Source organism: Mustela nivalis (genome assembly GCF_964662115.1).
Source record: "Mustela nivalis genome assembly, chromosome: 6".
Taxonomy (NCBI): domain Eukaryota; kingdom Metazoa; phylum Chordata; class Mammalia; order Carnivora; family Mustelidae; genus Mustela; species Mustela nivalis.
The window spans coordinates 150,295,466-150,307,543 of NC_139025.1; the positions used below are offsets into that span (position 1 = coordinate 150,295,466).

The window sequence follows — 12,078 nt, forward strand, 5'->3', positions numbered from 1 at the left end:
ATCCTCCAAAACAGCATGGCCTGGGACACTGTCACTCCACGAGGAGGCACCTGTGCCATTATCCAGACAGACTGCAGTGTGTTCACAGCTGAGTCTGCTGACACATGGTTTTATTAAATCACACGAGAACATAAGTGAACCGAGTGATCCCAGCCCCAGCCTTGGGGACTCAGAAATCAGTGGTTCACATCATGGGCTCTTAGAAAAAGCAGTGACTGATTTTGGAATTTGGAATCAGTGTCTTATTCTGTATTCTCTCTTACATGTGCCTACGTTGTTCCTGGGGCATCTGCCTCCAAGATAGCCAGAGGGCCACGAAAAGAGCTACCTTGAAGTGAATCCAATGCCTTGCTGATGGGTCAGAGCCCACTGCAGAAAGAGGGGCACCCAAGACAAGTTCCCGTGCTTAGTAAACCTGCCACCTTCCTACTTGGAGTGGCTGTCTCTTTCTCCCATTCTCCCTGCCCTCCGAGCGTGGGGACCCATTTCGGGTTATCCCTGGGGAGCTCCAGAGTGGGTTACAAACCAACAAAATGATAAACGGGTGTATGGATGAGACAGACATATGGACAGGTGGGTAGAAAGACAGAGGGAAGAAGGAATAGAGAGGTAAGTGGCCAGGGAAGCGGGAGGGGAGGGTGGCATGAGGAAGGGGTACCTTGCTTTCGATGCCCACCCTTCCCCTCTCACTGGTCTGCAGCAGGAGTAGCCTTCCTGCCCCTGCTGTGTTTAAAGCTGAGCCGACCCCTCCTCCCCCACGGCTGCGACTTCTGTGGAACACCAGCCTCACCCTGGGAGGCCGGGAGGTCGTTCACCAAAGCAGCCAGAAGCCAGGGCCATGAGGGCCTGAACATCCACTGCTTCCAGTGAACTTGGGCCCTGGGGCCCATGTGTCTCCATCCCAGGACTCCAGCCACCACCCCAAGGACCCAACACTGACCTGCACCTGGCTCTGGGCGGCGGCGACCCTCTTGCGGAACTCCTGGAGCTGAGAGCGCTCGCCTGCGTCCTGAGGCTCCTTGCCCTCGAGCTCCCGCAGCTGCCTCTGGCTTTCGCTCAGCTCAGCCCGCACCTGTTCTGCCTCCTGCTCCAGCTCCCGGATGTGCTGGCTATGCTGGCGGTTCAGGGCCTGGGCCGCCTTTCCTGGTAGAAAGGGGGTGGGGGAGGGCGTGCTCCTCAGCACAGGTGGCCCCCCTCCACCAGGGGGGACCATCCCTTCGCTCCCCTGGGCGGGGTTCCAGACGGCTGTCCACCATGGGCACCTGCACGGGTTTTGCCAAACTTTGGTTCCACTGGTAACATGAGTTACTTACTTAAACTACTCTTTTAAATTGCTCGCTTTTTAAATGAGCCTTATTGGTAACAGCTATTATGGATTAAACTGGCTTTAGTTCTACCTAATACATGCTAACAAATACAGAGCTTGGGCCTGCATATAATTAAGCCTCTAGAATTAACTTCCTTTGCAGGAAATCTGAGGACAGAGGAACAAGTTAAATAGCACCACAAGGAAGCAAATAGGCAAACAACCCAGAACACAGGGGTTGGGAGGTGGGGGATTTGAGACACGTGAGAAGGAGCTAGAAGGGAGACTTCAGAGGCCTAACAAGCACGCACAGCACGTGGGACACATGGGGAGCTGGGTTCCAGCAAACCAGCGGTCTGCACACCCTGCCAAGGAACTGAGGGGACGGGCCCGTGCCTTGGGCGTCCAGGTGACAGTAAGTTTTGTTAGATATGCTCACAGCATTTCGGTTAAAATGTCCAAAAAGAGGCATACCGAAAGGTGTGGGGGCCCAGTGACAAGATGCCAGGGATTTGCTTCGAAGCCCTCAGCAAAGAGAAAAGGGAGAGATGAATGCGGGGAAAAGCTCGTAACGCTAAATCTGGGTGGTGGGTAAGGGCCCCACTGGTCCAGTCTCTCCCTGTGGGTTTGAAATTTTTCCTAAGGCATTTTGTAATAAACCTATAACTATTAAAATAAAAAGGCTCAGCTGGTCACTACCTCACACCATTCCCAGCCCCTTGATGCGCATCACCGGTGGCAGATAGCGTGATCTGGGGACGCTGTTTGCTCCCTGAGACCAAGAGAGTCGGTGTGCATCATGGGGCCTAACCCAGCACACTACTAATGAATACAACCCCTGCTACTACCACCAGGTAATGCGAACCAGCCTCATCGCTCCAGCTGAATTAACTCACTTCAACAACCCATAAAACAGGTAGAACTACCAGCCCCACCTTAGAGATGGGAAGACCGAGTCACAGAGGCGCTATCCTACTTGCTCAAGGTCGTCCAGCTGGAAGAGGCTGGCTGGTTACCAGACCTAAGCCGACGGGCCCTCGCTCCTAACCACCCCCAGGTGGAAGCCCCACCCGAGAGCCCACCACCTCACCTGTGCGGACCAGCTCACCAATGAGCTCCTCCTTCATGCGGATGTTGATGGCCAGTTCTCGGATCTTCTGCTGGGCTTGGGCCAGCCGCCACTCAGACGCCATGGCCGCTGGGGTCTGACGGGGTCGAGCCGGGGCCTTGCTCCCACCACTGACTGTAACAAACCCACTGTCAAGGCCGCTGCCCCCACAGGGGGAGGTGGGGGAGGAAAGAGGCACACTCCGGGCAGGGGCGGCCAGACAGCCAGGGACGAGGCGTGGACCGTCCAGGAGGGCAGTGCAGGGCCACGGAGGGGAGGGTCAGAGCCCTCTCTGCCCCAGACCCAGCTCACCTCTGGGCCCCAGGATGGCTGCACCCACTTCCTCAAGGGTAAGCTCTGGGCCCTTCCTGTCGAGTGGACTCTCTGGGCGGGCCCCCACCCTCTGGCTCCACTTGCTGATTCCGTTTCTGGAAGACAGAAGCAGGAGTCTGTACCCTTCCCCACAAGGAAGGAAGAGAAGCCACTGGGCCTTCGGTCCCCTCAGAGTCAGTGGAACCCAGGGTGACAGTCTGGGAGAACTGAGGCACGGGGCTGAGCTTTTGGGGGCACTGAGGGCCACCTTGAAGGCTGGGAACCCTGAACCCCACAGCACGTTCACCCCAGTGAGAACCCTGGGTTCCAAGCCCACCGCCCCCATCTGTACCTCCCAATAGGACCCGGAGGTGAGCACAGCCCGGGACTCCAACGGGATCCTTCCTGGGCCCAGCCTGGGCGCTGAGCTGCTTCCTGTCAGGTGGGCGGCGGGTCCCACTCACCTGCGCAGGTGCAGGGTCCGCGGGGGCTCCGCCACTTGCTCCTCCCCCTCCTCCTCCGCCGCCGATGAACTGCTTCCGCTTCCAGGCCCATCTGCCTCCACCTTGGCTCCCGCCTCTCTGCCATTTGTCACCTGCTAGGGCAGTGCCGATGGCCTCAGGACAGGAAGCCTCCAGGGCACCCTCCATCAGTCATTTCCCATCACCAGTCTTTGCACCCCCCATGCCTCCCCTCCCCACCGCCCAACCCAAGTTGGAGCAGGAGCTCCCCCGCTCCCCCACCCCACAACACCCACAGCACCTGGGACTCCTCAGGTGACAATCTGCCCTTCCTTTATATACAGGCCATAGGCACCCAAGTCTGCACTCTGCCCGAGCACCGGGTATATAACAGACTACTGCCAGACTCACGCCCTCCCTCTCTGTGCATCGGGCTGTTACAGCAGACATGACTCAGAGCTTTGAAGAAGATGCCAGAACAGCCTTTGTCCAAAAGGTCATAAGTAGGAAGACAAGCTCAGGGAGATTAGGGCATTTGGAAAAGTATACTTGCAAAGACAAAAGGGGTGGCCTGAGAGGTGATAAGCTCCCCATCTCTGGAGGTATACAAGCTTCCCAGCCAGCGCCGGAAGCCAGAATCCCCTCTGTAACCTCCTCACTCCACAATCTCCAACCAGCCCCGAATGCCCAATGACAGCAGATCCTTCTGAGAAGCCAAATTTTGGCCCTTCCCCTAGGGGCACTGGAAAGGGGCCCAGGAAAGCCCAGGGTGAGCGGCACATTCCCCGGCACTGCCTTTCCCCTGTCTGAGCCTGTCCAGTTCAAGAGACAGCTTGCCTCACCACTTCCTCACCTCTCCCCAGTTCTCGGGGCCAACTTCGTCTCCAGGAAGGCAGGCAGGAGGCACCATGCCCAGCACGTGGCTGTGGGCACCCCCCAGAGGAGCTGTATGAGGCCGAGGCACAAAGGACCCAGGAGGCAGACCCTGCAGGAGCCCTGGGGCCCCCCAGCCAGGCCGCACCAGTTCTAGCCGCAGCCGCAGCTCTGCCATCTCCTGCTGCTGCTCCCGCAGCCGGTCGCTCTGCAAGACAAGTTCCCGGGGCTGATGGGGGACGCGGATGCGGAGGGTGCATGGACGCCCACCGGCAGAAGTGCAGAAAACTGTAGAACAGGTCTGAGGCCACCCCACCCTCTCTGGGCTAAAACCGAGAAGGGCCAAATATCTCTGACCACTTCTCAGGCCCCCGCACACCCCCAACACATGCTGCACTAGTTCAGGGTCAAATTCTCACCCCGTCCTATTAGGCCCTATCCCGCCCTCTGTGTCAATCCTCCACTTCCATGTCAATCACAGCCGCCAGAGGGCGCCAGCAGCAATGCTGACTCAGTTACCTTGGGACAAAAAGGCCTGACTCCAGGGACAGACCAGCAGCCCCTCCAGTCCCACCTCTCATGCCCGCTCACTGCCATGCAGCGCGCCCATCCACCAGATTCTGTTCCTCACCTCCACGCTTTTGCCCAGCTATGCCTCCCCTATCTCTTCCCACCCTCTCAGAAGCCGGCGGTGGCTAACTCCCTCTGCTGCAGAGGCTCGGCTCAGTTTCCCCTGGAGGAAGCCCGCCGCCCACCTGCAGTTTGTACTGCTCCATGGCGTCCTCCAGCGCGGCCAGAAAGTCTCGGTTCTCCTCCTCCAGCCGGGCCACCTGGCTCTGCAGTGCAAGCAGCTCTACTGTCCCGTCCTCGTCCTACCGGGCAAGGAGAGAGGCTTCAGGGACATGAGCTGGCAGGACAAGCCTGCCTTTCTCTGGGACACCCCAGCCCTCCCTCTGCCCTGCCAGGGGCTCCCCTAGTCCAACTTGCTACTCCACTGCAGGCCCTGCCTGGCAATCGGGGCTCCAGAGCCCACCCTGCCAGTGGTCCCCTCTGCAAGCTATTGGGGCCATCTCCTGCCATTATTAATCACACTTTTATTGACAATAATAACATCACCGCTATTACTAGGAACAACCTGAGGCTCCACAGCATGCTGGTCTGGGCCCTTGATACACCTCCAGCCCTTACAACATCCCCAGAAGGTAGATACCAACGTTAGCCCATTTCACAGAGACCCTGAGGGAGGGTAGGGAATGCGATCGAGGTGATCAGCAGAAAGGCCTCTGGATCGGGAATGGGCTCTGCCGATGGACACGGGGCAGGGGCACAACTGACTTGATGATGACCTCTTCCTTCCCCTTCCCTCTCTCCCCGGGGCCACACCTGGCCCTTGGCCACCGTCGGCCCGCCGGGCCCCTGCGTGGCCTGCTCCTCGGCGGAGGCGCTCTCGATGCCGCTGTCAGGCCCGGAGGCGGAGCTCAGGGCGCTGCGCTCGCCCTCGACGGCGCACAGCCAGTCGCGCACCTTGCGGGCCGCGGCGCCGGGCAGCCCGGGCTCGGCCTGCAGCTCGCGCAGAAGGCTGTAGGCGGCGTCCGTGCGGGCCCGGTAGCGCGCGCACTCGGCGCCCAGACGCGCGGCGGCGGCGGCGGCGGCAGGGGCGGGGGCGTTGGCGGCGCCGGGGACGCGCCGGCCGCGGTGGATGATGCGAGTCTCAGAGCGGTGGCGCGGGGGCCCCCGCGCGCCGGCCGCCGCCTCCTCGGGGGCGCGCTCGATTTCGGGCCGCCAGTTGACGGTGGCGCGGTTGCGGATGTTCTGGGCGCGGCTGGCGTAGTTGAGGGTGTTGAGGGTCTCGTCGAAGTCGGAGGAGGAGGGACTGACGCAGGCGATCATCACCGTCTTGGCGTTCCCGCCCAGCGAGTCTTTGAGGATCCTGAGGACGCCAGGTGGGCCGCGTCAGGGGCCCCGGGGCGCCGGGACCTCGAATCGGACCCCGCGGGACGGCAGCTCGGACTGGTGGGCGGCGCGCCCCGGAAGCTAGACCGGACCCATCCCCTACTCGCCTCCCCCTACCCCGCCCCCTTTTCCCCACCAGCAGCCCGGGAGAGGCGCCTCTGCTCCCGCGCGGGCCATTGGCCGCAGGGCCCTCACCGGGTGATCTTGGAGTCCCGGTAGGGGATGTGGCTGCCGCGGCGCTGGGGGTCGCCCAGGGCGCTGATGACGTTGCCCAGCGCCAGGAGGCTGCTGTTGATCTGGATGCTCTCCTTGAGCCGCTCGCCTGTGCTGCCCGTCTTGAGCACCCTCTCTGAGCCCGCCAGGTCCACGAAGTGGAACTTGGAGACCAGCAGCTGGCCCGCGGTGGGTCGGGGTAGGCGGCTGGGGGCGCGCCCCCGCTGCTCCAGGGTCACGGTGAACACAGTGTGTGAGCGGCTGGACAGGCGGTTGAGGTGCGTGGCCCCCGTGTGCCGCGCTGCGTTGCCCATCTCCAGGAGGCTCAGCACCTCGTCCAGGCCCTCCACGTCTACCTCCTTCACGCCACACAGCACTGCGGGCACAGAAGGTGGTGAGCCTGGGGCGGGACTGACCGTCCAGGAGGGCAGACAGAGCAGGGCTGGCCCCCTACGGCTTTTCCCGACCCAGATGCCCCTTCCCCATGCCCACTGAACCCCAGAGGGGGAGTCCTGCCCATCATGACCCAGACAGAGGGGCTCCAGCTTGCTCCAAGCCCACCTCAATGCCTTGCACTCTAAGTACAGACGTATATACTAAACTCAGTGGAGACAGGAGACAGGAAGGCAAAATCTTCTAGAGCTTGGGTTCCCCAGTTAGGAGGTACCCCTCGCAGACAGGTGAACTGCCCCTTAGGCGGTGAAGCCCCACTGCCAGCAGAGGCGGCCCCAGGAGTTCCTCACCAACATTTCCCCGATCATCCTCCCGAAGCTGGATGTCTCGGCTGGCAGTGCCCACCTCCAGCAGGTCTCGGAACTCTTCCTTATACACTTCCAGGTAGGACACGTGCACGAGGCAGTCCAGCAGGTCATTCTCATCAATCAGCTTGAAGGCTTCAGCCATGGCCCGGGGGATGATGCCCTGCTCATCCTCGTGAAGGGAAGCTGGGGACACACCACAGAGCCTCCTGCCACCATGCCTTCAGCCGGACAGGGCTCAGGGCCCAGAGGCCCCTGCCAGCAACTGGAGGCCGACGGTCCAGCATGAAGACAGCAGCAGAGGCCAGGATGGCTGGGAAGCCTGAACCGGCCCATGCCCGGGGGTGGTCAGGCAGAATTACAGAATGTCAGAATTGGAAGCAACCTCTCAAGGTACCACCAACCCCTTTTATGATGTAAGCATCCCCTCCACTACATCTCTTCCTGATCATCAGATACCCCTGGTTTGATTACTCCCTGGGACAGGGAGCTCGTTATTATAATCTGTGCTCAGTTATCTAAAGGACCTCCTACATTTATCCCAAGGAAGTAATAAGAGGCTCTTCAGCACTCTGCATAACTCAAAAAAAAAAAAAAATGTCCTAAGATCCAAGAGGGGATCTGGTTAAATAAATTATATACACCATAGAATGCCATAGAATGCCAAGCCACCACTTAAAAATTAGCTTGAAGCGGGGCACCTGGGTGGCTCAATGGGTTAAAGCCTCTGCCTTCAGCTCGGGTCTGGTCTCAGGGTCCTGGGATCAAGCCCCGCATCGGGCTCTCTGCTCAGTGGGGAGCCTGCTTCCCCTCTCTCTCTGCCTGCCTCTCTGCCTGCTTGTGATCTCTCAAATAAATAAAATCTTTTTAAAAAAAATTAGCTTGAAGAATATTTAATGATAAAGAGAAATGTTTATGATAGGCTGTTAAGGAAAGAAAAAAAGGGGCGCCTGGGTGGCTCAGTCGTTAAGCGTCTGCCTTTGGCTCAGGTCATGATCTCGGGGTCCTGGGATCGAGCCCTGCATCAGGCTCCCTGCTCAGCGGGAAGCCTGCTTCTCCCTCTCCCACTCCCCCTGTTTGTGTTCCCTCTCCCTGTCTCTCTCTCTGTCAAATAAATAAATAAACTCTTTAAAAAAAAAAAAACAGGTTATAAAAGAATGGGTATAATATAATCCCATTTTTTAAAGGTAAAATAATTTCCTCAGGAGAAAGAAAACTGGAATGCTAACTGGGTAAGTGCTGAAAAGCAATCAACAAGTAAGTTATTTTTGTGTGTGTACTTGTGTTTTTCTGTATTTTCCTAATTTTTCCTGACAAATATGGATACTTTTATAACCTAAGAGAAAGCAGTCTGGGGGCGCCTGGGTGGCTCAGTGGGTTAAGCCTCTGCCTTTGGCTCAGGTCATGATCTCAGGGTCCTGGGATCAAGCCCCGCATCAGGCTCTCTGCTCAGTGGGGAGCCTGCTTCCCCCTCTCTCTCTGTCTGCCTCTCTGCCTACTGGTGATCTCTGTCAAATAAAAAATCTTTAAAAAAAAAAAAAAGAGAGAGAGAGAGAGAGAAAGCAGTCTGTGTTACTTAAAATGGGAGCAGTTCCTTTAACTGGCTCCACAGCATCTCTCCCAAGAGTCTGCTTCTGAGCCCCACGAGCTGCTTGTTCCCTCACCCCGTGGTGGGCAAAGCCCGGCTCTCCCAGGACCCTTCCCATTCCAACGACTCTGACCCAAACACGGATTCCTGACCCTCAGCAGCCACCCCGACAACAAGCCGGCTTCTGTTGCCTGTCCTCCCGGCTGAGATCACCACAACCACACAGTGTGGCCTCATTTCTGTGGAACCGCAAGGCTCCCACCTCCCAAGGACTCTACCGACATGGCTGGTCCCACCCTGGGCGGTAGATCTGAGGAGGAAACCTCCGCCCGCAGCACTCCCACCTTCAACAGGGAATGGCAGAGGCAGAAGTTTAAGAGACACAGAGGCCCATCAACGCCGCTGGGGCCTCCAGGGCGGTCACTCACCCACACTGGCCTCCCCCATGGTGTACGTCTTCCCGGAGCCCGTCTGGCCATAGGCAAAGACGGTGGCATTGAAGCCCTCAAAGAAAGCCTCGAGGAGGGGCTGCACGCAGGCCTGGTACACGGCCTCCTGCCCGGCGTCCTCATCCAGCACCACGTGGAAGCCAAAGTGGCGGTCTCGACCAAGGGTGACGCGGCTGTGCTCGGGCTCTACCGTCAGGCAGCTCTGGTGGCCGTGCAGCAGCTCCTTGGGCAGCAGCGGGCGGACACGCAGGCCCACCCTCACTGGGGCCTCCTCGGCGGCCGGCAGCCTCTGGGTCTCCAGCCCCATGGTGCGAGGGTGGGGTCCTGGAGAGAAAGAGACCCCTCTGGTCAGCACCTGTACTCCAGGGGCTGGACGGCCCCCTGCAGGTAACCGGGAGTCGGATCCTGGGGTTTCTGGGGCTCCTGGGGCTCCTGACCTCCAAGAGAGGGGAGGGAGGGTCATTAACGTTCAGAACGTCCTCTGCACCAGCCTGGTGCGCAAACACCGCGACAGCCAACGCGCTCCTGCTCGGTAACCGGTCATGGCTCCCATGACCGGCAAAATAGGCCCTCATTCCTGCACCTGACTCCGACGGGCTTCTTTACTCCGGCTCTACCCTTCCCCCTGGACCCCATCTCCTAAAACACACACACACACCCCACAACCACCACCGCCACATCAGGAAACTCCTTTCCCTACTACCCACTGGGTTCCCCCCTGATCTCTGCCTTGGTCACCTCACAGGCCCTGCCCCACCTTCCTGAAAAAAGATCCTTCAAGAACAAGTTCCCACCACCAGATCTGCCAATTCCATCCTAAGATCACGTTCACCTGCTGCCCCCCCCCCCGCCCCGGCCCCATCCTATTGCCAAAGCCCGGGGTCTGGCCACTGGCCCCTTCACCAGCTGCCTCCCTGCTCTCAGTCTCCCTGTGCCCTCCGCCAAGGCAACTAGGGGCATCTTCCAAAATTGGAAATGCAACCCTGTGACTCTCCTGCTTAAACTGTCCCAAAAGAGGTTCCACACTGCCCTTGGTAGTCAAAACTTTAACAGCTCTGCCCACCTTGTCTACTCACTTCCTGCACCCCACCTTTGCTCACCTTTCTCTGCAACACACTCCCATGTCTCCAGGGCTTAGGCTGGCCTTGTCTTCTTCAGGGAGCCAGGGAGGCGCCTCTGCTCTGTGTCCCCCAGCACTACACACACACAGGCAGGAACCCTCCTGTCCCGCTTCGTGCTGTACCTCCAGCGCCCAGCACGAGGTCGGACGCTTAGTAGCTGCCCAGCAGCGATGATGAAACTGCACCCCAAAAACCTTCCCCGTCCGGGTTCCCTTCTTACCACAGCCCCCACCGCCCCGTACCGACCGGGCCCACAGCTCTCGATTTGTCACTACTCTCAACGCATGTAACGGTTCTTTCTTTCCTTCAATCACCCAGTCCCTGCTGGGTGCCTGGCCCTGGGGACACGGCGGTGACCGTCGCGCAGTACAGTGGGAGCCTCCGCGCGCCCCGCACCCTGAGCTCTTCCAGCGCAGCGCGGTCCCGGCTTCCCGGAGGCCCTGCGCACCGACGCGCCGGGACAACTCCGCCGGTGCGGTCGGGCGCTGGAGAAGGCGGGCACGGGACAGGGGCTCCGAAGTTTGCAAAAGTGATTATAAATGCGGACCAGACCCTCGCAGCGTCGGCTCTCGCTCCTCCCGGCCAGGCCCGGGATGCTGGCCTCCGGCTCCCGGCTTAGGGAAGGGGGTGCTCCCGCCCTCCCAGGAAGGGGCCTTCAGGAGGCTGGTACGCAAGGAGGGGGCTCCTCGTGCTCTGTCAGAGCTCCCCAGGTGCCGGCTCCCACCGCCACCCGGCCCAGGCCTGCGCGGGGAGGGGGCGAGGGCGCGCCTCCCCCACCCACGCCGTCCTGGACCTCCACCCCTCCCGGGCCCACACCCACCTGCTTGGGTGGGAGCAGTCCCCCGCCGGTGCAGTTAGGCTCCGAGCCTCCGCGCGGCGCGATCCGATGCCGTCACCGGGACCCCCGCCCCCCAAAACATCCCGCCCCTCACCCGCAACTCCGCCCGCCGGGGCGCTCGGGGGCGGAGGCGCTAGCCGGGCGGCGCCGCAGAGTCTGTCCGCAGACAGGGCGGGGCCGGGGCTGGGGGGGCGGAGGGGAGGGCGGGGCCTTGTCCGAGGGGGCGGAGCCACACTTCCTACAGGAGTCCCCCTGAGCCGTCCCAGGCTGCAGGCGCTGAGCTCTGCAGACTTGCGGGATTCTGGGGACACGCCGCCCACCAAGGGCCACCTGATGCTCCGAGCTGGAGAAGCCCACCTGCTCATGGAGCGGGGCACAGAGATCTTACAATGCAAGTCGCAACAGGTGAGAAGACGAAAACTAGGAGACTTTCCGCTCCGCGAGGGGAGGTTAGATTTTCCAACCCTAGATCCTGAGTAACAGTGGTCGAAAGATAAGCTACTATTTGTCATTAATTCATTCGTTCAGGTGCCTACGTTCTCTCCTCCCGCCGTTGGACCCCTGTATGGCATCGCAGCACTCCCTATGCCCCATCAAAGCTCCGCAAACCTCTCCCTTTCCAATCCTCAGGAAGCCTCCACCTCGCTTTTCTCTCTAAAGCTGAGAAGGATCTATTCCCCAGGAGATTTTCGAGATTGGGTTGGCGGCCCACTCCACCCTGTGTGGACGAGCCCTGGCCGCACCCTCTGCACTCACTCGAAAAGTCATCGCTGTGCCCCTTCTCCGCCAAGACCCAGAGTGACCCAGAGCGGGGATGCATGACGCCACCAGGAATGCCAGACGGGGAGCAGGATGGAGTCTGCCCCTGGGGGAGTATCACCAGGGCGAGCTCCGACAAGGCCTGGCCCCAGGATGCTGGCTTGGAAGCCCCCAGTTTAGAATGAGCAGGGCAACCTCCGGTCTATTGGTAGACTCCACGGCCACCGAGTCTCGGGTTCCCCGAGGGACAAGTGCCCCGGAAAGAGGCCACTGGGAGGTGAGGTGAGGTCGTAGAGTTCTCAGCCAACCTCTCCAGTCAGGGAGGTTACTCTGGGTGAA

At 60.1% G+C, this 12,078-nt stretch overlaps 1 protein-coding gene across 4 annotated transcripts in view; it reads right to left on the bottom strand.

Annotated features, from left to right (window-relative positions):
* Positions 1-11,128, bottom strand: part of KIF7 (kinesin family member 7) — a 34,421-nt gene extending 23,293 nt beyond the window's left edge. For 3 of the 4 annotated variants that reach the window (XM_082736076.1, XM_082736079.1, XM_082736078.1), the window contains exons 1-11: positions 10,963-11,128; positions 9,001-9,345; positions 6,970-7,170; positions 6,209-6,602; positions 5,444-5,990; positions 4,816-4,932; positions 4,041-4,268; positions 3,191-3,324; positions 2,727-2,842; positions 2,397-2,549; positions 941-1,143 (exon numbers count right to left, since the gene is read on the bottom strand). In XM_082736076.1, coding sequence (XP_082592202.1) covers positions 941-1,143; positions 2,397-2,549; positions 2,727-2,842; positions 3,191-3,324; positions 4,041-4,268; positions 4,816-4,932; positions 5,444-5,990; positions 6,209-6,602; positions 6,970-7,170; positions 9,001-9,328 — 2,421 coding nt within the window. In that variant the 5' untranslated portion in view covers positions 9,329-9,345; positions 10,963-11,128. The remainder of the gene's footprint in view (positions 1-940; positions 1,144-2,396; positions 2,550-2,726; positions 2,843-3,190; positions 3,325-4,040; positions 4,269-4,815; positions 4,933-5,443; positions 5,991-6,208; positions 6,603-6,969; positions 7,171-9,000; positions 9,346-10,962) is intronic. The other variant, XM_082736077.1, reaches the window with a different exon arrangement.
* Between the last annotated feature and the right edge of the window lie 950 nt (positions 11,129-12,078).